Here is a 26,970-nt window from a genome sequence, read left to right on the forward strand (position 1 = left end):
TAGATTAAAAACCTAATAAAAGCTAATAATCAAGTGGGACTTTTTTCAAAGAAGTACAAAAAAATAGAAGTAAAAAAATAGATATATTAAATAAAATTGGAATGGCTATTATCTAAATACAAAAAAAATTAAAGACTCTTGAATCTAAACTAGAGCAAGAAAAGAATTAATAAGAGTGAAGAAGGCTTTACTCTTGCTTCTATATATATTATCTATTTAGGAGCTATATAGTGATGTTCTATAAGATCTTAAACATTGACTTTGCAAGCCACATGTCGTAACTTGCAAGGCAAGTTTTTTATGTGTGCATTATATACTTAGCTTGTTCTACAAGCTACTGACATGTGTAACATGTGGCTAACTTTTTGACAAAGTTTCTAACCTAAAACTCAACTATAAACATGTGTAAAGTCAAAATAGTATCTACAAAGCTTTTAAAAAGTTTTTTTAGATGATATTATAAAATTAATTTATTTTTATTTATTTTTATCTATTTCTATCTAATCATATAAGTAATTAATATAGTAAGTATATTTGTCCATAATAATATATCCCTGACATTATTTTCCTTCTAAGAAGAAATTCCATAAAGAGCAATCATCATATATTGAAAAAATTTAAGATACGATAAATTATATTTGTTACATAATTTGATCTTTGTTCTCTTTGAAGGTGGTTGAGAGGTCCTCTCAGCCATCAATAATATTTTATATCAAGATGGAAAGACTATCCTATTATTTGACTATTATTGAGGCCTATATAATATTTTTCAAATAAAACATTTAAAACACTATCAAGACTTGTTTCTACTTCTATAAAATTACCAAATATTATGATTCTTCTCCAAGGTTGTAATACCAAACATGTTCTTTCTTGCTATCTATTTAAGGAAGAATATGTTGTTTTTGAAAACCTTCATTTCAAATACATCATCTTGAAGGTTGAAACAATTGTAATGCCTCATCCAGCAAGTTAATAAAAGATAACTATTGAGTTGAATCCAGTGGTTGTTGATTCTCTATCTCTTTAGTGCCACAATATACATAAAGGCTACAAACAAAGATAGAAGATATATATATATATATATATATATATATTTATCTTCTTTCTTTTATATATATATATATATATCTTCTTTCTTTTATTGCATAGATTTACTATTTTTTGTCTAGGTTTTGATAGATGTTGTTGATGAAAAGCCTCCACCTTCTTTGTTGCATTTGTAATATTCTTTATAGGCTTTTATATGCATTAATTAATATGATATCTGTATGAATGAATAAGATATTTCAACTTATTTTGGTATTGCTTTGAATCTAAGACTTCTTCTACCTCAAATTCTTTATTATTTCTACTTCCATAGGAGGAAGTGGAACCTATTTTTTTCTTAGTATGTTCATTGTCTTCTATGGTTCAAGAAGACATACGTAGAATATAAGATGGATCTTCATTGATTTTGATAGGTATAATTGATAAGCAACTAGATTGATTTGTTTACAAATAGAAAAAGGTTCAAGCTTACAATAGTCCAACTTGTCATAAGGATAAGTATTCTTGATATTACTACAAAATAATCATACTCTATCACCTACATTGAATTGTGGTTGCTCCTTATAATAGGCATTTATGTTTATCTTTGTTTGTTCTTGAGCTTCTCTTAATTATATCTTTATTATTGCATGTGGCTTTGACAACTAATTTGCTAAATTTTTGTGAGCACAATTAAAAGTTCCAATAATTAGTTATAATTAATTTTATAATTTTTTCATATTTTTATTAATTTTAATACTAAAATAATTAATTAATAGATTTAAATTAATTATTTAGTTAATTATGACTTTAATCATATTTTTAGATTTTTAATTAGATAAATAATTCTAATTACTAGATTAATTGATTATTAAAATTCTAAAAATATTAAATTTAGAAAATCTATGATTTCTTTCTTGATTTGGTTTAAATTCTCTTTTAGCACCAAAATTAAAATTTTAGTAGAATTTTTCTTCTAATTTTTAGAAATTATATTTTGAATTAATTTGCAATCTTAATTTTCAACTCCAAGGCTAATCTTTAATTTCACTATGGTTAAAAAACTCCTCAAATCTAATTGCTCTATCTTCCTAATTAATTTCAAGATCTGAATCTTAAATTTTATTTTATAATTTAAATGAATTAAAATTTATAAAATCTAATTATTAAATTAATGATGATCTTTAGAAGATAGAGACAAGCTATTTTTTATGGTAGATTTTCCTTTCATAGTGATTTTTATCATTACTTAGAATTAAAGAATGGACAAAAAATAAATAAATCAAAAATCAAAAGCATATTAACTCAAGACCAAATTGAAATTAGGGGTTGTGATTTGCCAAGAGTTTGTACTTAAGGGAGTTCAAATTGAAGAATGGTAATTATGAAGGCTTTGATAGTAAGAATCTTTGCTGATCTCCTAATTAGGATACTTACAATTAAAATTATAGTTAAAATTTACAACTAGATTAGCAAATTAATTGGTTTTAATGATTTAGAACTCAGATTTGAGCTTCTGAATAGTCAAACTTAGGATGAAAATATGTTTTTGATATATTTGTGGTGTTAGTTTTACCAAAAAGGCATTAGTCTTTGAGTTATGATATTTCTAGTATTAAAATTGGATTTAGGCCTAAGATTATTATAGGTTGTAGATCTAGATTATGAATCTTAGAAATCAAGGGTGGAGATGTGGCCACCCTTCAACGAGCCTGCACTCAATTGTATAAGAGAGGCTTGATTTTCCAAGCCCTCTCTCTCTCCTTTTTTATAGCAAAGCTATGCTAATTTATCTCTTTTTTTAAAAAAAACTTTCTCTATTTTATAACTGCTTAGGTTTCTGCGTCTCAATTTCTTTAGTTGTATTTTTTTCCTTTAAATATTTTATAACCGCCTTTTTTTAGTTACTAACTTTTCAAGGACACCAAGCACATATAATTTGGAGCTTTAATGAATTGTTTGCAGAATTTCAAGTGAAATGAAGAAGAGTGCACTACCATGGCCTTGGAGAACTACCTACTTCAAAAAATCATTGCTCAATGATCTCTATCTTGCTTCCGAAGTGGTTTTTGGTACTTATTAAGCTCTAAAGTCTAATTTTTAGGAAAATTTTGATTGGAATGTTTGAAGCTTTTATGAATTTTCAGTGAATTCTTTAAGTAAGAAGGAGTTTGCTGCCGGTTGGTACAAGGGCATTGCATTAGAATTAATTTTAGAATTTTGTAGCGTAATGCTTGTTAAATATTGTTTTGTAAATATTATTGCAAAAAAGGCACTTTAAAGGGAAAAAATAGTACAACAAAGGTGTTTTAAAGTCTAGTTTGAAGGAAAATTTAAATTGGAAATTTTGAAGCTTTTATGAATCTTTAGTGAATTTTTAAGTGCAAGGATATCTGCTGCCTTGACAGTTCGGAAGGCCAACTTAAAAAAATCACATCTCAACTATCACATACTAAAATATTTCAAAAATTGAGGTATTGGAGCTCATTCAAGTGAAGGTTCAGCAAAAAAAAAAAAAAAAAAAAAAAAAACTCACACATGTAAGAGCTAAAGAGGATTTTTGACGGATTTCTAATTGGTCAAGGTTTGCTACCTCAATTCGGCATGATAAAGGTAACCTTTCTTTCCTAATCACCTCCTTATTACACTTGTTAATGCATGGATTTCTGGATTGACTCTTCACTCATCTTATTATCTCTAATTAATACTACTTTAGTGAATCTTTTACCTCATCTTGTTAATTAATTGTTAATTTTTAACTTTCAATTATCTTCTGACCTTCAATTTTTAACCTTATGTTATTTCAATCTATTCTTAACTTTTAACTTAAATTTTACCTTTTTATCTTCAACTTTTGACCTTTATGTTATTCCATTTTTATTCAACTTTTAACTTTAATTTTACTTTTTATCTTCAACTTTTAATCTTTAGGTTATTTTATTTTAATTTAGTTATTAATCTTAATTTATAACTTTTATTTTTTACCTCCATTTTTAACTATGTTATTTATTTTAATTTTTATCTTTTATATTAAAATTTTTAATTCCATATTAATACTGAATTTTAATATTTGAATCTAATTATTAAAGAATCTTCAACTTTTGATGAAGTTTTGCCATCAAAACTTTATCCATAGATAACTTCTTGTATGTAACTCAAATTTGCATCATTGATACTATTTTGGAAAGTCCTAGACTAGAACTCTAGTGTCGTACTAATTCTTTTTATTTTAATACTAACTCATAATTTTCAAAGTTTAAGCTTAATTGGATAAGTCTTAGAAGGTATTTACATAAATGAATTGCAATTGCTAAAAAATAAATCATAAAAATATGTAATTGACTTCGTTATATTTTTTTTGGATAAATTATGATTATTATATCATTATATATTTTTTTAATTTATCTTATCTATGGTTTGCATCTCTACATTAATATTGGATTCTAATCCAAGTTAAAATTTAATTAAATTGGACTTAAGTGAACGGAGAAAAAAATACTCACATCTTTTTTGTAGGATTATCAACTCTTGAAAAGTCAAAAGCTTCAAATTATGGATGATAATCATAACTAACAAAGAAATATATTTAGTAAATAAAAAAATATATTATATTATTATAGGCAAATTCTACTAATAGCAAAAGAATTATCTAATAATCTTCTTGATAATTCATAATACACTTCAAATATTATTTCAAAAATAAATTAACATGTTTTTTTTATTCAACAATTTGAAGATAAAAGGTCAAAGATAATTTTATATATACTTTTATAATCTTAAAAAAGGTTCTCTAAAATCTTGATATAAATTGAATCCTCTCATCTAATATAATATCTTTGAATAATCTATGATATCAATAGATATTTTCAAAAAAAAACTTAGCTATTTTTTTTACTTATAATAGATTTTGTATATGGTACAAAATATACCATCTTGATAAAATGATCTACTATCACAAATATGGAATCATATAGACATTAGACTAGAAGATCCATGATAAAATCCATAGAAATAGAAGACCATGGTTATTCAAATATGGACAATGGTTGAAGAAGTTTATAAGATTGATGATGAGGAATTTTTGATCTTGAATAAACATACCATAATTAAATAAAGTCTTTCACTACCTTCTATATTTGTGACCACTAAAAATTTCTAAATATAAGCTCTAAAGTCTTGTTGTATCCAAAATATTTGGCCACTCAAAAGTCATGATAAGCTTGAAGAATACGTAAATGTATTTCTTTTTCTAGAGTATATAAGTATTCTTTGAAATAGAATAGGTTATTTTTGAATTCAAACTTAGGAGCATCATGAGACTTAGAAGAAAGATTTTTGATATTATGAATAAGAGAATCAAAAGACATACTTGATTGAAATTATTTAACAAAGATTAAATCAATAGTTAATGTTGATTTAATTACTCAAAGATGAAAATACTCTCGCTTCAAGAAAATCATTCTTTGTTGATTAAAAGATGTATTTCTTTCTTTTGATGTAAGATAAAAATCTCAACAAAGGATATTTGACAAACTTTGTTATTTTTTGGATCAATAAGTGATCTTGAAATCAAATCTTGACAATAATATGTTTCAATGGACTTAACAAGGATTCAAAAGATGTGTTGGCATAAAATATTTAAGATTCTTGTGGTCCATATAAACAATGATTGAATTAAAAGTACCTTCTAGATAATGGCATCATTTTTAAAATAAATCCATAATTACAAGAAGTTCTTTTTCATGAAGCTTGTACTTGATCTTAGCTATTAAAAATTTTCTTCAATGAAAAGCTATTGGATGAAATTTATTATCTATTTTTATTTGTGATAATACAACACTCAAAGCAAAATCTGATTCATTTTTTTCCATAAAAAAAGGTTTTGAAAAACTCAATGTGATATAAGATTGGTGCAAAAATAAAAGTTGTCTTCAAAGCTTCAAATTTTGCTTCTGCTTCTTGATTGTATTAAAATTTATCTTTGTAAGTCAAATGTATAAATAAAACTACAACTTGAAAGAAGTCCTTCATAAAGATTTGATAGTAGTTGGCAAATTTCAAAAAGCATTAGATATTTCTTATTGTTTTTAAGATCTTCTAATCTATAATAATTTGAATTTTCTTAGGATCCATCATAAGTCTATTATTTGAAATGATATATTTTAAGAAGTCAACTTGAGTAGTATGAAATATACACTTTTCTATCTTGGCATAGAATCTTGCTATTTCTTAGTTTTTGTAATACATGACAAACATGAAGTTTATATTCTTCTCTATTTTTAAAATAGATTAACATGTTGTTTAGGTAATAGATAATAAAATCATCTAAAAACTCTCAAAAAATATCATTCATTAGATGTTGAAAAGGTATTGGTACATTTGTAAGTCCAAAAGATATGACGTTGTATTCAAAATATCTATACCTAGTTCAAAATATAATCTTCTATTCATCTTTTTTTTATATATGTATTAGATTGTATATTCTTCATAGATCTATTTTTGTACAGATCTTAATTTGATTCAAGTGATCAAAAAATTTAGATATCAAAAGTAGCAAGTATTTATTCTTAATAATGATTTTATTGAGTCCTCAATAATCGATATACATTCGCAATGATTTATTTTTTTTCTTCACAAATAAAATTGAAATTTTTGTTGGAGATTTGGAATAGCATTTGAAGTTCTTAGCTAGATTCTCTTCAATATGCTTCTTGAGTTTAGCCAACTCATGTAGATTGGTCTAAATGGCAATTGAGATCTTTTTTAAAGGTCAATTGAATAATTATAAGAATGAAATTCTAGAAGAATATCTACATTTTTTTTTCAAATATACTTTAAAAATCTCTTAAAAATATACCTTCAATATTAGCTTGGAATGCCACTAGAAGTCTTTCTATTATTAAAAATAGATGAAACATAAATGACATAAGGTAATCCTTCATTTACAACATGTAAGAAAGGTCTTGTACTTATAATTATAAGTTTAGTTGTACTAGACTTATGACTTTCTATTTAATTAATTATACTCTTAATTATACTTTTAAAAAAGTCAAGACTATAAGAAATTCAATCTATTGTAGGATTATATTTTTTTAGCCATAATAAACCTAAAATAATTGAATTCAAAGAAATCTAATAATATTAAATATTACAAAGCTACTATAATCATTAATTATTATTTTCATAAGAAAGTTTTTGTGAATAATATCCCTTGAAGACAATAAACGATCATCTATAATTTCTACATGAACAAGTTTAGTTTTCTCTATTAAAGATATGTTATACCTTTTAGCAAATTCTTCATCTAAAAAACATGCTAAGGCTCCTGAATCTAATAAGGCAAAGTCTTTGTAATATTTAGGTGTTAAAATAATATTTATTATAAAACAAAGATAAGATTTTAAGAAGTGAATAAGACCTTCATTAGGTGTTGTATAAGGTTTCAACTACATAGTTCTTATTGTCGCTTAATAAAATTATTTTTTGACATATTATATTCTTTCATAGCCATACTTTTCATTTTGTGGTTGTATTATTTCTTTAAATAATGTTGAATAGCGTGCTTAGATTCTCTATAATTCAAGCACAATCTATTTTAATAATGATGAGTCTTTTTTGCTTAATAAGAGCTTTAAAATGTATCACATCAATTTACATATTTTCTACTTTTGAATATATGTATTAAAGAAATATTGATGTTGCCATTAAATTATAATAATATTGAGGCACATTTGTACAACTCTTAAATCAAAATTCAATAAGTCGATTATTATATTTCATAACAAAGTCAATTACTTGACTCAATGTTTGAAGATCAAATAAGTTGAATATCATTTTTTTACCTCATATTGTAATCTGTAGAAAAATTAGTTAACAAGTGTAGCATCTTCCTATTTGATATCAATTACAAGTTATCAAAACTATAAAGTATATAATATTATTAATTAATTTTTTTATTGTAAAATACAAATTTTATTGATTTCAATAAAAATTGTATCATGCTTCCTATACATGCATCAAAATTCTATCAAAAAAGTCTCTAAATTATCTAATATTAGATCTTATCATTGAATAAAAGATAAAAATTATAATAATGTTGAACTTGAAAGAAGTGTATCAATGAATCTAACTTGTAGTCTTTGAGTTGAATAGTTTTGGAGTTGAAGTTCAATCATAAGTTGTACTTGATTGATAAATCCTTGAAACTTGGATCTTGTGCCATCAAACTTCTTGTGCATTACAATCTTTAGTTTTCTAACACTAAAAGAATATTCTATTATAGGAGAAGGGACATGATTTGGTACAAATGTTGAAGCAACTCTAATCATCTCTATATCTTTACTCCCTACCATTCTTATTACTTCTTCTGATAGTAAATTGAATTGATATATTACAAGAATTAATTTCTTTAATTGCTCTTATATTTATGCCATTGCACTCTTTATTTTAAGAAGTTTTGCTATAATAACACTTAAAAAAGAAGAGATGTCTAATATTGCTTAAGATTAATAGAAAAGAAGACTTGATGATAAAGAAAATACTAAAAAAAAATATAGGTTTAGAAGTGAGTAGCCCACAACTTTTAATACGCTTATATCTTATATAAAAAAAAAAAGGGATAATTCACTCTTAATTAAAAAAGAAAAAGCTCTAATATTGTAAGTATGCTCTTATCAATTTGTTAAAGATAAGAACTCAATGAAAGTAAATAAATAAGTGAGACTTTTTTCAAAGAAGTATGATAAAATAGAAGTAAAAAAATAGGTATATTAAAAAGAAACTAAAATGGCTTTTGTCAAAAGATAAGAAAACTGAAGACTTTTGAATCTAGACTACAATAAAAAAAAGAGTTGACAAGAGTGAAGAAGGCTTCATTCTTGCCTTTATATATATTATCTACCTAGGAGCTATATGGCAATGTTCTATAGGATTTTTAATATGTATTGACTTTGCAAGCCACATGTCTTAACTTGTAAGATAAGTTTTCTATGCATGAGCCACATAATTAGTTTGTTCCATAATTTTTCCATACATGTGACATGTAGCTAATTTATTGACTAAGTTTCTAATCTAAAAGTCAATTATAAACACATATAAAGTTAAAACTATGTCATATATTCTTAAAAAGCTTTCTTAGAAGATATTATGAAATTAATATATTTTTATTTATTTTTACTTATTTCTACCTAATTATATGAGTAATTACTAGAATAAGTATGTATGTTCATGATAATATGTCTATAACACTCTTATAGAACATCAATACATAGCTCATAGGTAGATAGTATATATAGAGACAAGAGTGAAGTCTTCTTCACTCTCATCAATCTTTTTCTTGCTTCTAGTTTAATTTCAAGGGTCTCTAGTTTTTTTTATCTCTTGGCAATAGCCATTTTAGTTTCTTTTCAATAAACATACTTTTTTATTTTTATTGTATTATACTTCTTTCAAAAAGTCTCACTTGATTAATTTCTTTCATCTAGTTTTTGTCCTTCACAAGTTGACAAGAGTATACTTGTAATATCAAAGCTTTGTCTTTTTTTGATTAAGAGTAGATTATTCCTTTTTTTTAATAAGATATAAGCGTATTAAAAGTTTTGGATTAATTTCTTCTAAATTGATATTATTTTTAGTATTTACTTTATTCTTAAGTTTATTTTTTTATTTATCTTCAATGATATTAAATATTTCTTTTCTTCTAAGTATTATTATCGTAGAGCTTGTTGAAATGAAGAGTGCAATGGCACAAATGTAAGAAAAATTGAGGGAGTTAATACTTGCAATGCATCAATTCAATTTACCACCACAAAAGATAAGAAGAAAAGCAAAAATTGGAGATATAGAGATGATTGGAGCTACTTTAGTATTTGCACCAAATCATATTCTTTCTCCTATAGTGGAACACTATTCAAGTACTAAAAAACTAAAAATTACCTTACTTGAGAAGTTTGATGCTATAAGATCAAAGTTTTGAGAGTTTATTAATCAAGTACAATTAGCAATTGAACTTCAACCTCAAAGCTATCCAACTCTAAGTTCACAAGTCATGTTTATTGAAACACTACTTTTTAATTCTGCATTATCATAATTTTTATCTTTTTTTAAACAACATGACTCAATATTGGATAATTTAGAAGGTTTTTTTGGTAGAATTTTGATCTATGTATAGAAAACATGATGTAATTTGTGTTGCAACAAATAAAATCCACATTTCGATATAAGTAAATAAATTTTTAATATTATATGCTTTATAATTTTGACAACTTATAATTGATATTAAGTGAAATGATACTGCATTCTTTAGCCAATTTTTTTATGGATTACAATATGAGGTAAAGAAATTGATGTTGAATTTATTTGATCCTCAAACATTAAGTCAAGGAATTGATTTTGCTATAAAGTGTGACAATCAACTTTTTGAATTTTGATTTGAAAATTATATAAGTAGGTTTCAACATTATTATAATTTAATGGCAACACCAACATCTTTTCAAGACATACTTTTGGAAGTAGAGGATATGCAAATTGATATGATATATTTTAAATCTCTTATTGAGCAAAACAAGATTCATTACTATCAAGAAGGATTGTATTTATATTGTGGAGAAGCAAAGCACATTATTTAATATTATCTAAAAAAATGAGACAATCATAAAATAAGAAGTATAATTGTCAAAAAATACAATATGTTAGAAAATGAGTTTATTGAATTATAATAGAAATCATGTGTCTATAATCTTGTACAGTATCTAATAAAGTTTTTATTCTTTCTTCAAAATCATCTCTTTATTTTATAATAGATATTAATTTAGGACCTAAACATTGCAAAGTCTCTGCCTTGCTAGATTTAAAAGCCTCAACTTGTTTCTAAGATGAAAAATTTGCTAAAAGACATAACATATCTTAAATAAAGAAAAAAAAAATTTATTCATGTAGAAATCATAGATGATTGTTTTTTATCTTTTAGAAATATTATTTATAAAAAAATACTTTTAAAAGTAATAATTAATAATTATAGTAGCTTTGTAGTATTTAATATCATTAGATCTCTTTTCAATTTAATTATTTTAGATTTATTATAATTAAAAAAATATAATCCTTGAATAGATTAAATTTCTTATAGTCTTGATTTTTTTGAAAGCATAATTAAGAGTATAATTAATCAAGTACAAAGTTGTAAGTCTAGTATAATGATACTTGTATTTATAGGTATAAGAGCTCTCTTACATGTTAAAAAAGAAGGATCACCTTGTATCATTTATGCTATGCCTATTTTTAATAAAAAAAATCAAATGATAATTTTAGCCAATATTAAGATTTTTAAGGTATTTGAGAAGAAAAATAAGGATACTCTTCAAAAACACTATCCTTATGACTACTCAATTCATCTTCAAGAGAGAAATCAACTAGCAATTGGACCAATCTACAATTTATCAAAAAATGAGTTGGCTAAATTCAACAATATATTGAAGAAAATTTGGCCAAGAACCTTATATGTCAATCCAAATTTTTAGCACAAGCTCCAATTTTATTTGTGAAGAAAAAAGATGGATCATTGCAGATAAGTATTGATTATCAAGGATTCAATAAAATCACTATCAAGAATAGGTACCTACTATTTTTAATATCTAGACTTTTTGATTAATCAAATCAAGTTAAAATCTATATAAAAATAGATCAATGAGGGACATACAATTTGGAATGCATTAAAAAAAGAGATGAATGAAAGACTACATTTCAAACCATATATAGGATTTTAAATATAATGTCATGCCTTTTGGATTTACAAATGTATTAAAAACTTTTAACATCTAATGAATGATGTCTTTTGAGAATTTTTACAAAATTTTATTCTTTGTTATCTAGACAATATCTTAATTTATTCTAAAAATTCATAAAAATATGAACTTCATATTTTTTGTATGTTACAAAAACTAAGACATGTAGGACTCTATGTCAAGATTAAAAAGTATGTATTTCATACTACTCAAGTTGACTTCTTAGAATATATCATTTCAAATGATAAGCTTATGATAGATCTTAAGAAAGTTCAAATTATTATGGATTAGAAGATCTCAATAATGGTAAAAGGTGTCCAATGTTTTTTAAGATTTGCCAACTACTCTCACATCTTCATTAAAGACTTCTCTTAAGTTGTAGCTCTACTTACATATTTGACTTTTAATGACAAATTTCAATAGAATCAAGAAGTAGAAGTAGTATTTGAAGTTTTAAAGATAATTTTTATTTTTGCACCAATTCTGTATGGTGTCAATTTCTTTAACCATTTTTTATAAAAATAGATGCATCAATTTTTTTATTATTATTTTTTCATAAATAGAAATAAATGATAAACTTTATCTGATAGTTTTTTATTTCAAAAATATTTTAGCAAAAAAAATTAATTATAAGATCCACAATAAAAAACTTCTTATAATTATGGATTAATTTTAAGAATGGTACTATTATTTAAAAAACACTCATAATCTAATTATCATATATACAATCACAAGAACCTTGAGAATTTTATATTAGCATACATTTTGAATTGTCGCCAAGTCTGTTGGAGTATATCCTTGTCAAGATTCAAATTCAAGATCACTTATCGACTAAAAAAATAATAAGGTTCGTTAGGTGTACTCTTTAGATAATCTTACCTTGAATTAAAGGAAGAGATATTACTTTCAATCAACAATAGATAATTCTCTTGAAACAAGAGCATTTCCATCTCTAAGCAATGAAATCAACAATAATTATTGATTCAACTTTCATTAAGCAAATTCAATCAAGTATGTCTTCCATTCTTCTTATTTTTGATATTAAAGAAAATCCTTAAAAGTCTTATGATAATTTTAGGTTTAAATTCAAAAACTATCTACTATATTTTGAAGGCTACTTATATGTTCTAAAAGGTGAAGGTTGATTATATGTTCTTCAAGCTTATTATGAATTTCTAGGAGTAAGACATTTAAAGTATAATAAGACTTTGGAACTAATATCCAAAGATTATTGGTGAGTCCAAATGTAGAAGGAAGTTTAAGATTTTATACAATCCTATGATGTTTGCTTAAGATCAAAAACTCCTCGTCATCAACCTTATGAACTTTTTCAGCCATTATTCATCTCAAGACAATCATAGTCTTTTGTTTCTATAGATTTTATCATGGAACTTCTAGTCTCAAATTCTTATGATTCTATATTTGTGATAATAGATTGTTTCATCGAGATGACATATTTTGAACCATGTACAAAATCTATCACAAGTGAAAAAATAGCTAAGTTTTTTCCTTAACAACATCTATTACTATTATGGATTGCCTACAAATATCATATCAGATAAGAGAACTTATTTTGTATAGAATTTTTAGAAAATACTTTTAAAATTTCTAAAAGTCAAAATAAAACTATTTTTGGCTTTCCATCTTCAAATTGATAGACAAATATAGCATATAAATTAAGTTTTGGAGTAGTATTTGAGGTGTATTATCAACTACCAATAAGATGATTGGATAACTCTTTTACCATTGATAAAATTTACTTTGAATAATATGATATATTCTTCTATGTAATTAACATCTTTTTTTGTTAATTATGGTTATCATCTATAACTAGATGCTTTTGGCTTTTCAAAAGTTAATAATCTTGTGACAAAAAAATTTATAAATTTTTTATTTGAACTTCATATAAAAATGAAAGCATAATTAAAAGAGACATAAGAACAATAAAAGAGCAATGCAGATGCCTATTACAAGCAACAACCTCATTTTTACGTTGGTGATAAGATATGATTATTTTGTTATAATATTAAAACTATTGGCTCTTGTAATAAGTTGAATTATCATACTTTTGAACCATTTTCTATTTGAAAACAAGTAAATCTAGTTGCTTATTAATTACATCTATTAGAATCTAAGAAAATCCATCTTATATTTTACATGTCTCTTTTGGAACCATATAAGATATTGAATATCTTAGAAAGAAGACAAATACTACTACATATTATAAAAATAGGTAATTATGAAGAATTTGAGGTAGAAGAAGTCTTAAACTTGAAGTGGCGCTAATTTAGATTAGAATATCTTATTCATTGGCATGAATATGATATTAACAAATACACATAGAAGCCAACAAAAAAAACTTACAAATGCAATAGAGACAGTCAAAGCTTTTTATGAAGATGAAAGATAATAAATCTTTACTACAATAGAAGCATAATTTTTTAAAAATTACATTATACCTTTTATCATTGTTTGTAGTTTTTATCTAATTATGGCATTTAAAAGATGAAGAATCAATAGCTAATAAATTCAACTTAAGAGCCATCATTTACTAACTTATAAGATAAGATGTTGCAATTATCACAGCCTTTAAGATACTGTAATAAAGATGAAGACCTTCAAGAATGACATGTTCTTCTTCAAATAAATAACAAAATATAATGGATTTGGTATTATGACTTGAGAAGAGAGTTTCAATATTTGGTGATTTTATATATACAAATATTTGAAATATACAAATAAATAGATGTAATAAGATTCATGTGATTTGAAATATACAAATAAATAGATGTAATAAGATTCATTTGTAAAAATCTGTAATAGAAATCACAATACTATTTGTACCATATAGAAGGAGAAAAATAAAAAATAAAAAAAATGCATTCCACTTAGGACTTTTTTTTTTTTTTTTTTTTTTTTTTTTTGGAAATTAAGCCAACTCAATGAGGTTTCTCTATTCAAACCAATAAAAACATTTAAAAAGTTGTGGTCCCTCACCTTATCTCCACTTTATGTCTTTATTTTTTAGTAAACATATTTAGACTCTGAATATACTAGATTCAAGCATATACTATATATTTATATGCAAAACCTTTACTATGCATAGTTTCGAAAAGAAAAGTAACAATAACGATGGTAAAGAAAAGGAAAGGAACCACAAAGTTCCAGAAGAAAAAGACATGGAATCATAAGGGAAAGGAAAGAAGGCGAAATCGAAAAGCAACAGAAACTAAATGGTGAGTGAAAATGGGAACATTGGAAGTTAGCATTGATACCCGCGACAGGTCCTCCAAATCCCAACGTCTCCTTGACCACGTCATCATAATTGATTCGCGCTAACGTTTATCTTCCTCATTTGGCGCCACTCTGCCTGCCTTCCCGCCATCTCGCGCTCGTCAGCCAGAGTTGGCTATGGCCTACAGTTTCAAAGACGCTCTCTCTCTCTCAATTGCTGGCCGTTGAAGGTTGCATCAGTGCTTGCAGGTATTGTGGGACGGAGAGAGTTGGTGTTAGGATCTTGTATCGTAGGACTTAAGCCTTTCTGGTTTCTGAAGGGGTTTTCATTCTGTCGTGGAGTTGGAGCGCTTTTGGTGTGGACTCGGCTCTGTCGAGGAGTTGGAGCGCTTATGGTGTGGACCCGGCTCTGTCGAGGTTTGATGCCGCCCTAGGTCTGTTGTTTACATCCCTTATGCGTATCAATCTGTGTGGTCCGGGCACGTCGTCTATTCCTGATGTGTCTTGACTCAGCAAGGTCACGATCGTCGACGTGCTTTATCTTGGTTTGTCGAACATGGTACGCATTCTTGGGAATGGGTCTCATTGGGAGCGTGTTTGCGCTTCGAGGCACTACCGTGTGTTCTTCAATTTGCAACGTAGAATGTGGAACACCAGCACATATCTCTTACGTCGTTTCTAGGCAAAGTCCAGCTCTCTCTTACGAGGGTTGTGTTCCTTGGAATCCCGAGTGGGACTTTTTGAGAATCGGATGCGACTCTAATTTCGTAGGCTTTTTACTCGCAATCGCCCTGTAATCGTCAGTTGGTTTTGATCTTGCGTCGGTGTCCTGTCATATAGGGTCTGTCCATGTCATTGATCATTTTCGGAACTTATGACTTTATCTCCTGGAACCAATAATTTGGCAGTGAATCACTTGTGATTCTGTATGAAATGGGTCAGATGCCTGCTACATTGCTAATTTTTGGTGGTTAGCATTAAAGTAATGACACATTCTGAGATCTCTTGCACTGTGTGTGGCAGGAAGTTAAAAGGTTGATGTCCTTTTGAACTCTGATGCAATGTGCTGTGAGGAGCATGCCTACGGAAATCTCGAACATCTGAGGTCTTGCCGATCTAGAAGCATTCAAATCAGATCGCTGCTGGTGAGTCCATTTGTTGGAGTGTGAAGCGAACTAAATTGCGCGAAACACGCGATGTTTTCTTGCATGCTGATTTCATTAGGTTTGTCTCTTCAGCCTAGCGATTGCTTCTTGAGGCAGGAATTTGAATCCTGTTAGTCAGGTTTAGCCCAGGAAGTCTGTTGACACTAATTAAGTTAGGTTCGCTCAATTCATATGCTACAGTTGCGTCTTCCTGATCTTCTGACCTATCTTCGCAGGTCTCCAGGTCCTCAATCTAAGAACCTGCTGTCTCTCATGACTATTCTTGTGAATCGTTGTGAAATGGCACCTCCCGTTAAGGTTGAAGTTCCAATATCAGTATCATTACTGAACTCTTCGAACGATGCTGACTTTTATGTGGCGACCTTCAAAGAAGGTGAAATTTGTAAAGTCTTGAACACGAGGAGAGGCTCATCGTTAAAATTTAAGAGAGTGTTAGACTTCAATGACACAGTGAAGCTAGAGCAAAGAACGACACCTTCCCATACGCGCGATCATTTGAGGTCCGGATCTGGAAACGACGTACAGGAGGGTAAGCGCGAGAAGACACTCGCAGAATTCGTACTTGAATTGAAACGGAGGAAGAACAGGGGATCTTTAGCAACTGTAAAATGGAACCCTCCCGTGATGGAACTGATTCCGCCGGTAGACACTGTTACTTCTCTGGCGGAAGAAGTCGACGCTCCAGTGAGCGCGGTGATACCTCCCTCGGGGGGAGAGGTTCCTCCTGTGGACATGGTGGCTTCTCCTGTGGACGTAGTGATTGCCCCCTCCAAGGAAGTGGTTGCTCCAGTGGATGAGGCGATCTCTGCTGCAGAGATTCCTGTGACTCCCTTGAAGGCTAGGTCTTCCAAGGATAGGAAGAGGAGAAGAAGTTCAAATGAGCTGCAATTATGCTCCAAGCTCTTGGACACTCCTAGTAAGAATTTGAACAGCCAATATGACAACGAAACCCGTCCAGGAAGTTTGAAAAAGTCCGCAAGCACTGTGGGCAGGGCGTCAAGCGACAACACTGGCATCAAGGTCTTCCAGCGTCGCAAGGTTAAGTTCAAAGCTATTAGGGCTCGCGTTACCGAGGCGAGAGCAGGTGGGGCAAATGCGGGCTCCAACAGTGGAGTTCAGGAGTCTTCTACTGTGATTCAGATTTGTGACGATCTGTGTCAATGTGAGAATTGTGAATCATATGATAGTGTTGTGCGAGAATCATTTGCCCTCCAGCCAACTGTGGACATTCTTGCGGCACGGTCAAGTATGGACATGGCCAGGTCGGATGGCCACGCTATGCAGAGTTCTGCGATTGAAATATCACAATCATCTAGCGTCGTCCGTATGTATCATCCAGAGAATACAAGCCCCACTGAATCAAATGACGTGACGCTGGAGAAGTTATCACACCTAGATCCTTCTGTGCAGGGCTTACCAACCCCTAGTACATCTTGTAACTCTTCTCAAGTATGCATCCTCGATCCATCCACTCGGGAGATTGCAATTCAAGGCATCAATGACGTCATTGATGCCGCGTCAAAACACCTTGGTGGCGAGATCGCACAAGAATTGCCCTCCGACATTGAGGGCGAGGAAACCCTAGACTCTTGTCTCTCCTGTAACTCTGAACATTCACTAGCTGGTAGAGATGACCAGTCTGTCCTCGCTCCTGATGTGGGTCTAGTTCTACGTGCACCTAACGTGCTAATGGAAGACGCTGTAATAGCACCTGTAGATAATTCTTTGGTGGCTCCTAGGAAAGAGAACTCTTCTCTGGAGAGCTCGGAGATCTCTGCCGACATTAGGATCGCATCATGTCATTCGGAACCTCCCACTGGCAACTCTCAATTTGCCGCAGTGAATTTCGCATCAACTGTTACTCCAACGGAACTTGAAATGACAGAGGGCCGAATTGATGCCCTGCTAGATTCTTTAGCGACACCAGATGATTTACTGCCGAATCACCTCTCTGGTACAGCCCTAGGAGTCTCGAAGACCTCGAAGAAAAAGAAAAGAAAGAGAAGAAGTTTTACGGAAGATATGGCTCTCGATATGCTGGTAGGTATGGATGATACAATGTACGTTCTTAATGTGCCCGACTTTTCCCCGAAGCACCAGGAGGTCTTGAATGCACCATTTCCTTTGAGTGTTCCGCAGTCAGGCCTGGACTTTGTCCCAAGCTCCACAAAGGACCTCGTGGGGAAATACTTATTGTCTCGCATTACTACCCGCAGTGAGACGTGTGTATCAGACACTTTCAACGAAGTCAACCTCACTCCCCAGCCCCATGGTCTTGCCCCTGAAGCAAAATTGGGCTCACATTCTGGCGATGAAGACGCTCTTAGGGTCCAGGAAAATATCCTCCCTACTGCTGAAGAGAATCGCTCTAGTGAGAGTAATAGCCCCAAGGCAGACAGTCTGGCGGATGTATCAGAGTCACCAACCAAGTCTTCCTGCCCCAAAGAAGTTTCTGGGGTTGTTCTCGAAGGAGATGCCAATGATGCCAGTGATACTGTTTCGACTCCCAAAGGAGTTTTGTTTAGCAACTTGAAGACCGACAGTCTCAGCAAGCGAAATCGAAAGGTGAGAAGCCCGAGTCACTTATACTATCACTTGTCGGATTCGTGACTTACATTGTGCCTCTCAAAAAGTGTTTGCTTACTGAAGTGGTAGGAAATTCTTCTTCATGGGATGAATGTTTTCAATAGAAGTTAAAAAGGGAGAATGTGAAGAGCGTCTGGATGCTGGAAGTCGTCTGATTCCGACACGTTTTCTGTGGAACCTGAACCTCATGGATGCTTTCGGCTTGACAGACCTTCTCTCCTAATTCTCGGCTGAAACTCATCGAAGCTAGTCGACCTGACTCAGCAAGGAAGTCCTCTATTCAGCTGAAGATTAAAAAGATGAAGTCTAGTAAGTCAATATGTTCAGCATTCCTTTGAGGTGATTTGGAAATCTCTGATTATGGAAAGCAGGTTAATATCCGTGACGGGATTACACTGGCTGTCTCACCCTTATAACATGTAGAAGTGCCTTGTTCGATGGTGTAGATTTAAGCGAGGCATGTCCAAGCAAGACGGTATGTCGGAAAATAGACTTGAGCGAGAATTGTACGCCTCAAGTTCTAAGCCCATCCAATGATGACATCCCTGCTTCAAATGAAGTTCAGGAAGTGATGCGCTGCGGTGTGGAGCACATTGAGCAAGACACTATATCCGTGCAGCATACCTCCTCTTTGCCTCCAGTAACTACTGAGGTTGACTCAAGTACGTTGAGTCCTGCTTCTACTGAACCTTCGTCCGGCACTGTAACTCGCATTGTGGCAGGTTCTCCTGAACATAAGAAGCCCTCCGCACGGAGGCACAGCCCCAATGCTGATTGTACTGGTAGTGAATCTATCAGCAATCTTCCCCTTCCGCAAGGATCATTGCCCGTCGGAGTAGGTAGCCAGACTGAACTACCAGTTGGGCCCTGTACCCTGATAGAGAAATCGAAAACCTCACAACGACCGAGAAGTATACTGAAGACTGGTGAGGAGTCCCGCACTTGCCGCGGGATATGCAAATGCCCAAGATGCATTTCCACTCGTGACCAGTCGGTTGCTGCAAGGGAGTTCATTACCTCTCAGATGAAACTGGCGGAGAACATTACTACCAGGTTAATTCAGGAGATGCGAAGCATGCGCTCCGTGGTTGAAGGCAATCTGAATTCTCCGTCGGAACCAGGAACATCCACCGCATACGATACCGTTTCAGACAAGGTATATGAATGGATCCCTATGTCGTGATACGATAATTGACACTTGATGTAGTTATAGATCATCCAATGTACCATGATTAACACCATGCCAATTATGGTTGCCCTCACAGTCGAAGGGAGCTCTAGACCGCGCGGTCAAAATGGAGGATTGGGCCATTGCTCAGATCCTAAAATTGAGTCGTGACAGCAAGCGCGTTTGTCGCCTCATTGTAAGTACAAATTCAACGACGCAACTCTGGATCAAGCTTAAAAATTTACATAGATACATGGGTCATCTGTTGATCTAACCCTTGAATATCCAAACTGTGTTTTAGTTCACTATTCTCAAGAAGAATTGCGTGTTACTTGATGAAATCCAGTCCTGAACATCGACATGTTCATGCCCTTTCTCCGCAGGAAACAGGACCGCGAAGGACAATCTTCGCCGATGCAGCGGGAAGCGACCTCGAACATGTCCGACTTTTCCCATCAAAGAAAACTCCCCCTGGAAAGAAAATCGCTAGTGTACTATGATGCTACAAAACACAGCGCAGCATTCATTCTACAGATTTATTTGAGTCGTTTCAATGTCCAATTGACTCACCCGAGTGCTGCGCCTCGGAACTTGTATTCTAAACACTCTGATTATGAACCTCATTAATTGGACCTTTTTCTTTTCCCTTATATTTTCTGTTCTCTACGACCCATTTTATATATCTTCACAACACTCTAAGTTGCAGTATCTTCTGCATAATGTGGAATCTATGTATGTTTTTCAGAGTGGTCTAATGACAGCCTTGTGTAGACACAGTCCTGCTGAGGTTTTTACACAGCTTGTGCATTTTTGCAATGTCAGTTTCACGTGTATATGACTCTCAACATGTGGGACCTTAAACTGTGGTTTGAAACAGCTTATCGCAAGTAAACAAAATATGACAGTAGACAACATATTTGCACCTTTCTTTATTAGTGGCAGCGAGTAGAGTGAGAACTGAACTGCAAAAAAAAGTTTGAATTGGGTTTGTTAAAACACCTATACCGCTCTGATGCAATTGTAAAATATAAAGCCTTCTAAGTTGGATTTTGAGTGAAGCGAAACATTTACTGGGGTTTTATAGTTCTGAAACTCCAGTAACTCAATATTAGTGGTTGTGATCATGGAATTGTTCAATTGTCATGCTTGAGTACTTCCGTTTCAAGTTTGAATTCAAACTCACTGTTTGTCTATGTGGAACGGAATGTACAGAATATGCAATTTTATTCGTCCGTAAAATTAAACAGAGGATTTTACCCAAATTAATTTCTAATTTTTCTTACTGAGTAGAGAACTAACAAACATGGTTGTACAGTATTGAAGAAAGATAAAATAACATGCTGAATTCCAGACGTGAATAAGTTTGTACACGCATATTACATTCACCTTCTCTCTTATTTTTTCCTTCTTAAAAGCGGGTATAAATTCTCAGCTTCACATATCAATGTACGGAAAAGAATCAAAATGAAAATTTGAAGTCATACTTGAGTGCCCAAGATAATTAAACCAGAAAATATGTCGATGCAAGTGATAACATTACACAACACAAATTAAATTAAAAAATTAAAAAAATAATTGTGATTTTTTACATTCTCGACACAAGTTTTTTTTTTTTTTTTTTTTTTTTTTTTTTTTTCTATTTTTCATGTTCTTTTTCAAGTTGCAAGTGCAGGCCTACACGGCGACCAGATCCTCCGGCGCGGTGATCGAAGACCGCCCATCGTATCGCTCCTCCCAAAACCCTAGCCATGACGATTGTGAAGTCTCTTCGCAGCACGATTTGTGTGCACTCTCTCGCGCCGGACCGCCATCCCTCGCCCTCGTGCGGGTTCTTACTCCGCCTCGCCACGATGGTACGTCACCTGTGTCTCCTCATTTGAATTTTTCTATAACGTGTTTCAATTCTGGCGTCTAACTGTCCAGAAAAATAGGTTTTAGTGTTATAACTTCTTAGGTTTGGTTATATGCCCGTGTGTGAAACATCGAAAATGATACGGTTTGGGAGTGACCATCTTTCGATATTTTTTCTAGTTATTTCTGGTAGATGGTGTATGTTTTAGGGTTTTCTTCTGTTCACTCATTGAGAAGAAGAAATTTCTAGGTGTTGCACCTTGGAGAGTTTGTCTTGTATAGTGGTAGTGATGTATGGATGCTCTGAGCGAGTACTGTATTTTTCGTTTATGGCAATGCTGATGTATTCTTGGTACATGATCAGCAGTATAGTCCAGGAATTGAGTTGGACACTTGGAAGGATGTTTTTCGTTTACGTCATTGTTCGCTTCATTTTTGTGGTCGGTTTATCGACTGGATTTTGGCCTGTCATGGTCTCCTGTATTCATCTTTCCAATCTCTGGCAGGCTCGCGGTTTGAAGAAGCATTTGAAGAGGCTCAATGCGCCCAGGCACTGGATGCTTGACAAGTTGGGTGGTGCCTTTGTAAGTTTTACATCTTGCTTTTATACTCAACGTTCAATCGTCATGCTAGTACGCATTTCTCTGACTATCTCAGGGATTCGAATGTCAGTCTCAGCGAATTGCTCACATTCTTGAATAGAACGATTTTCAAGTATTCTAGAATAGAACGTGGTCATAGTGAGTATTCTAATGCGTTCATATCATTATGTCTAGCGCCTTGCGATTTGGATGCTGGTGCTTCTCTTTCTTTCTTCTTCCTTTTTTTTTTTTTTTTTTTTTTTTTTTTTTTTTTTTTTTTTTTTTTTGCATTGTTATGAAGAATATGTGCACCAAAAAACTATCGAACACTAGATGTCCAGCGAAACATTGCAATGCCTAGTTTTTGGATCTAATTTTTATGTTAAATAATTAAGTTGGATGTGTTGTTTGGTTATATTATCAGGCCCCCAAGCCATCTCCTGGACCACACAAGGAGAGAGAATGCTTGCCTCTGGTGGTTATGCTGAGGAATAGGCTGAAGTATGCGTTGACCTACCGTGAAGTTGTTGCTATTGTCATGCAACGCCTTATTTCCATTGATGGCAAGGTCCGTACTGACAAGTGCTACCCAGCAGGGTTCATGGGTGAGTAAACCAGCGGCGCAAAAATGCCCACGTTTTTAGCTTGTTATCAATGTCTCGTGAATGATATAGTAAGTATTGGCTTTTCAAAGAGTTTTTTTCGGATATAGGTCATGTCCTGTAGTGTACTGCTGTCTCCCTTCGGCTCCTGAGTACTCTCATCTCATCCTTTGCTAGATGTGATATCCATTGCCAAGACGAACGAGAACTTCCGGTTGTTGTATGACAACAAAGGTCGTTTCACCCTGCACAACATCAGCGCCGAAGAAGCCAAGGTACGTATTTTTACAAGGTCAACCGTTGTGGTTGAACTGCCTGTAGCTGTAATTTGCTAGGTGAGGGATGCTGTTAAGCTGTGCCGGGTTAGTATCAGGTGATCTGTCAGGTGATCGTCTCAAACTTTAAAGAAAAAAATTCTTGTACTTTCTGAACAGTTTTGATCCTTTTGCAGTACAAGCTGTGCAAGGTCAGGTCTGCTCAGTTTGGAGACAAGGGCGTACCACACATTACCACTTTCGATGGCCGGACCATTAGGTATGGAAGTATCAAATTGATTCTTTATCATGCAAATTAGCTCCACTTATTATTTACAGAATCTCTCTCTGGTTGGTCTTCAAAAATTCCATAGGCTTGCATTCGACCTCTCTTGACACCATTGTTTTGCATGTAAGGTACCCGGACCCCCTTATCAAGGCCAACGATACTGTCAAGATCAATCTTGAGACTGGAAAGGTTGTTGAGTTCATCAAGTTCGATATTGGCAACATTGTTATGGTGACTGGAGGGCGTAACAGAGGGCGTATTGGTGTGATTCAACATCGTGAGAAGCACAAAGGAAGTTTTGACATCATCCACGTAACTGATGCAACTGGACAGCAGTTTGCCACCCGCATGGGGAATGTGTTCACTGTTGGTCAGGGCACCAAGCCCTGGATCACCCTACCTCGTGGCAAGGGTATCAAGCTTTCAATTGTGGAGGAGGCTAAGAAGCGAGGTCAAGCTCTCAAGGCTGCTGCCTAAATGTAGTTTGAGTTTCACTGTGACTAGTGTTATCATCTCATAGCGGAGCTATGTGTATGGTCATTGGTAAGAAAGTCATATTTTTTATTCTTCAGAATTTTCCCTACTGACCTTCTGTCTTCGCGCATTGTTCATTTTTGATTAATTGGCAAAACAATGTCTTATTTCGTCGCATATTCCACCAGAGTTTATTTGGGGAAACTCCTCTACGGTTTACAAAAACGGCTTTTTTCGAAATGAGCTTGTTTTGCAATTATCTTAGGTTGTCATCCAAAAGCACTTCTAAATTCGAAAGTGAAAAAGACAATAGTTTGAAATCATTTTCTAAAGTATCTTTTTGAGATCAAGGAGCACAAGTGTGGCTTTTATCTCTTTCAGTCCAAGTAGCACAAGTTTTTGCGATTATCTACATGAATGAGAATAGAGCCCATGAAAGAAACACAAACAATGGATGAAGGATTACTGATAAATGGATGGCTTTCTTGAGACAATTTTACTTCTAACTTGGAATGTCCTATTGTTTTTGTCAAGCCCCAAATGTTTAGTATGGACTCTTTTACAATACATTGCTTGAATGTTTTACAGAGCAATATGTAACGTGCATTTTTGTTGTTTTTTAAAATTTATTCTTTTGCAGGATCAAAGTTTTGCTAATTTGGTTTAAATTTGACTGGAATGCATGGTCCATCTTCAATGTCTTCTTTTTGTGTAGTGTAGTATTTCAAAAAAATTCTGACATCGATTCCTATCGTAGTTTTTATAAGATTTTTAGATTCTTAATTAACTATTGTATAACTAAGTGCATGTAGTTCTATCTTAAGATTAGATTTAATAGAATTAAACAGAATCTATTTTATAGTTTTTTGGATGAGAGAATTTGGTAACACCAATTTAAAAAAAAAGAATATAGGATCAAAAAGAACAATGATGGTGTTGCTAACGAAATTTATGTTCTTGTACTACTTTATGAATTTTGATTAAATTATACATTTGAAATTTATAGTTCTTAAAAAATACATGCTTTTAGTTTCTAAAATAATAGGTTTTAAGATAGATTTTTAATAATCTTATAATAAGAATTGTAGAAATTATACTTGATGATGTAGATTACATTCAAATTAGTTTTTTTTTTTACTATCTCTAAATATAATTATTTCATGATGAAAAATATATAAATATAAATAAAATATTCTAATGTATTTATTTTGAGCAAATTTGGATTATAATAGCCATAGAAGATATTTCCATTTTATTTTTTATAGATTAATTTTTAATTTTATAAAATAATAGAAATTTAAAATTACTATGGTGGAATAAGTATTGTGCTAGAATGTAATCTATATGTTATAGACATACAATAGAAGCAAATTCTTGAAGATTCTATTTGGCCTTAGAAGGTTCTTGATGATTTCAAAAAATTCCTAATAGATTCTAGTAGATTCTAAGAAGCTTCCGAAAGGTCCTAGGAGGTCTCAAAGAATCTTGAGAATTATCATCAACTATTTGAGCAATATTTAAGATGTACCATTAATTAACATCAAGATGATTGAAATATTCATTTGTCATTGATAAATATTGCCTATAATAATACAATACACTCTTCTACTCAACAAACACCTTTTTATTTCAATTATGATTATCATCCACAACTTAATACTTTTGACTATTCAAAAGTTGATAATCCTATGTCAAAAGATTTGGCAAATTGTTTATTACACCTACACACAATAATAAAGGCACAATTAAAAGAAACTCAAGACTGACAAAAAATTAATACAGATGCCTATTGTAATAAATAACATCAATTCTATATAGACAACAATGTATAATTACTTTATTGTAATATCAAGACTATTTGTTATAATAACAAGTTGGAATATTACAGACTTGAATCATTTTTTATTTTTAAATAATTCAATCCAATGGCTTATTGATTGAACCTATAAGAATCTATTAAGATCTTTCTTGCATTTTACATGTCTCTTAAATGGATATGCCAAAAAAGAAATAAATGCCACCTTATTCTATAAAAGTAGATAATAATTTAAAAAAATTAAGGTTGAATTTTTTTTAAATTCAAAGTAATTCTAAAATTGATTAGAATATCTTATATATTGGTGCAAAAATGATATTAGTGAATGCTTATGGAAACCAACAAAGAATCTTACAAATGAAACAAAAGATGTTGATTTTTTTATATTAAGAAAATCCATCCAAACCAATTTGAAGAATCAAGCAATTATTTGTTATAAAAGAAATAAGTTCAATAAAGATTGCATTCTAACATCTATCATTGTTTGTAATTTCTATGTATTTATAGTACTAATGAAATAGAGAATCAATAACCAACAAATTCACAACATGAATTATTTTTTGCTAAGTTACCGAATAATGCATTAAGATTGTTACAGCCTTTACAACCATGTAATAATAATGAAGATCTTTAAGAAAAATATTTTCTTTCTCAAATAGATGGTAAGATATAACATGTTTGGTATTACAACCTTGAAAGAGACTATTTATATCAAATGATATTATTGGAGATAAAAACCACTTCTTGTAGTACTTCAAAAGTTTTAATTAAAGAAAGTTACAAAAGCGTTGACAATAATCAAATATCAGAGACATCTTTCTCCCCCTAGTATACGATACTATCAATGGCTGAGATGACCTATCAACTATCTTAAAGAAAAAACAAAGATCAAAATATGTGGAAAATAATATTTGTTGCATCTTGCTTTTTCTCAATATGTAATTATTGCTCATTGTAGAACTTGTATCTAAAAGGAGGGATAATATCATGAATATACATATTTATTTAGATTAAAAGAATTAAATAAAAATAAATAGAAGTAAATAAATTTAATAATGTATTGTGAACAAGTTTCTTATAAGCTTTATAGATACAAATTTGACTTTATGCATGTTTATTGGTAATTAATGGGTTGAAAACTT

At 31.4% G+C, this 26,970-nt stretch overlaps 2 protein-coding genes across 4 annotated transcripts; both read left to right on the forward strand.

Annotated features, from left to right (window-relative positions):
• Positions 1 to 15,201: 15,201 nt before the first annotated feature.
• On the forward strand, positions 15,202 to 20,611 carry LOC112285213 (uncharacterized). 3 transcript variants are annotated; one of them, XM_024525877.3, is made up of 7 exons: positions 15,202 to 15,475; positions 16,065 to 16,186; positions 16,423 to 18,772; positions 19,003 to 19,102; positions 19,240 to 19,949; positions 20,059 to 20,157; positions 20,345 to 20,611. In XM_024525877.3, the coding sequence occupies exons 3-7, from the start codon at positions 16,460 to 16,462 to the stop codon at positions 20,459 to 20,461; spliced, it is 3,339 nt and encodes a 1,112-aa protein (XP_024381645.1). In that variant the 5' UTR covers positions 15,202 to 15,475; positions 16,065 to 16,186; positions 16,423 to 16,459; the 3' UTR covers positions 20,462 to 20,611. The 3 variants fall into 3 exon arrangements, with proteins under 3 accessions (XP_024381645.1, XP_024381646.1, XP_090108297.1); XM_024525878.3 differs by having other exon boundaries at positions 15,321 to 15,458; XM_090252171.1 differs by lacking the exon at positions 15,202 to 15,475 and adding an exon at positions 15,694 to 15,808.
• Positions 20,612 to 21,737: 1,126 nt separating this feature from the next.
• On the forward strand, positions 21,738 to 24,189 carry LOC112285216 (small ribosomal subunit protein eS4z). The gene is made up of 6 exons (XM_024525883.3): positions 21,738 to 21,814; positions 22,319 to 22,396; positions 22,818 to 22,998; positions 23,173 to 23,270; positions 23,447 to 23,529; positions 23,667 to 24,189. The coding sequence occupies exons 1-6, from the start codon at positions 21,812 to 21,814 to the stop codon at positions 24,013 to 24,015; spliced, it is 792 nt and encodes a 263-aa protein (XP_024381651.2). The 5' UTR covers positions 21,738 to 21,811; the 3' UTR covers positions 24,016 to 24,189.
• The last annotated feature ends 2,781 nt before the right edge of the window (positions 24,190 to 26,970 follow it).

The sequence above is a fragment of the Physcomitrium patens genome, chromosome 7, assembly GCF_059467195.1.
Source record: "Physcomitrium patens ecotype Gransden chromosome 7, ASM5946719v1, whole genome shotgun sequence".
Taxonomy (NCBI): Eukaryota; Viridiplantae; Streptophyta; class Bryopsida; order Funariales; family Funariaceae; genus Physcomitrium; species Physcomitrium patens.

What these genes read in the sequence shown, in the direction of transcription:
- LOC112285216 (XM_024525883.3), top strand. An exon ending in ACAAGTTGGGTGGTGCCTTT is followed by an intron (nt 22,397 to 22,817) that starts GTAAGTTTTACA and finishes TTATATTATCAG; the next exon opens with GCCCCCAAGCCATCTCCTGG. An exon ending in CTACCCAGCAGGGTTCATGG is followed by an intron (nt 22,999 to 23,172) that starts GTGAGTAAACCA and finishes ATCCTTTGCTAG; the next exon opens with ATGTGATATCCATTGCCAAG.
- LOC112285213 (XM_024525877.3), top strand. Translation starts at nt 16,460, where the DNA reads ATGACTATTCTTGTGAATCGTTGTGAAATGGCACCTCCCGTTAAGGTT. An exon ending in TCAGCAAGCGAAATCGAAAG is followed by an intron (nt 18,773 to 19,002) that starts GTGAGAAGCCCG and finishes TCGGCTTGACAG; the next exon opens with ACCTTCTCTCCTAATTCTCG. An exon ending in GATTAAAAAGATGAAGTCTA is followed by an intron (nt 19,103 to 19,239) that starts GTAAGTCAATAT and finishes TCGATGGTGTAG; the next exon opens with ATTTAAGCGAGGCATGTCCA.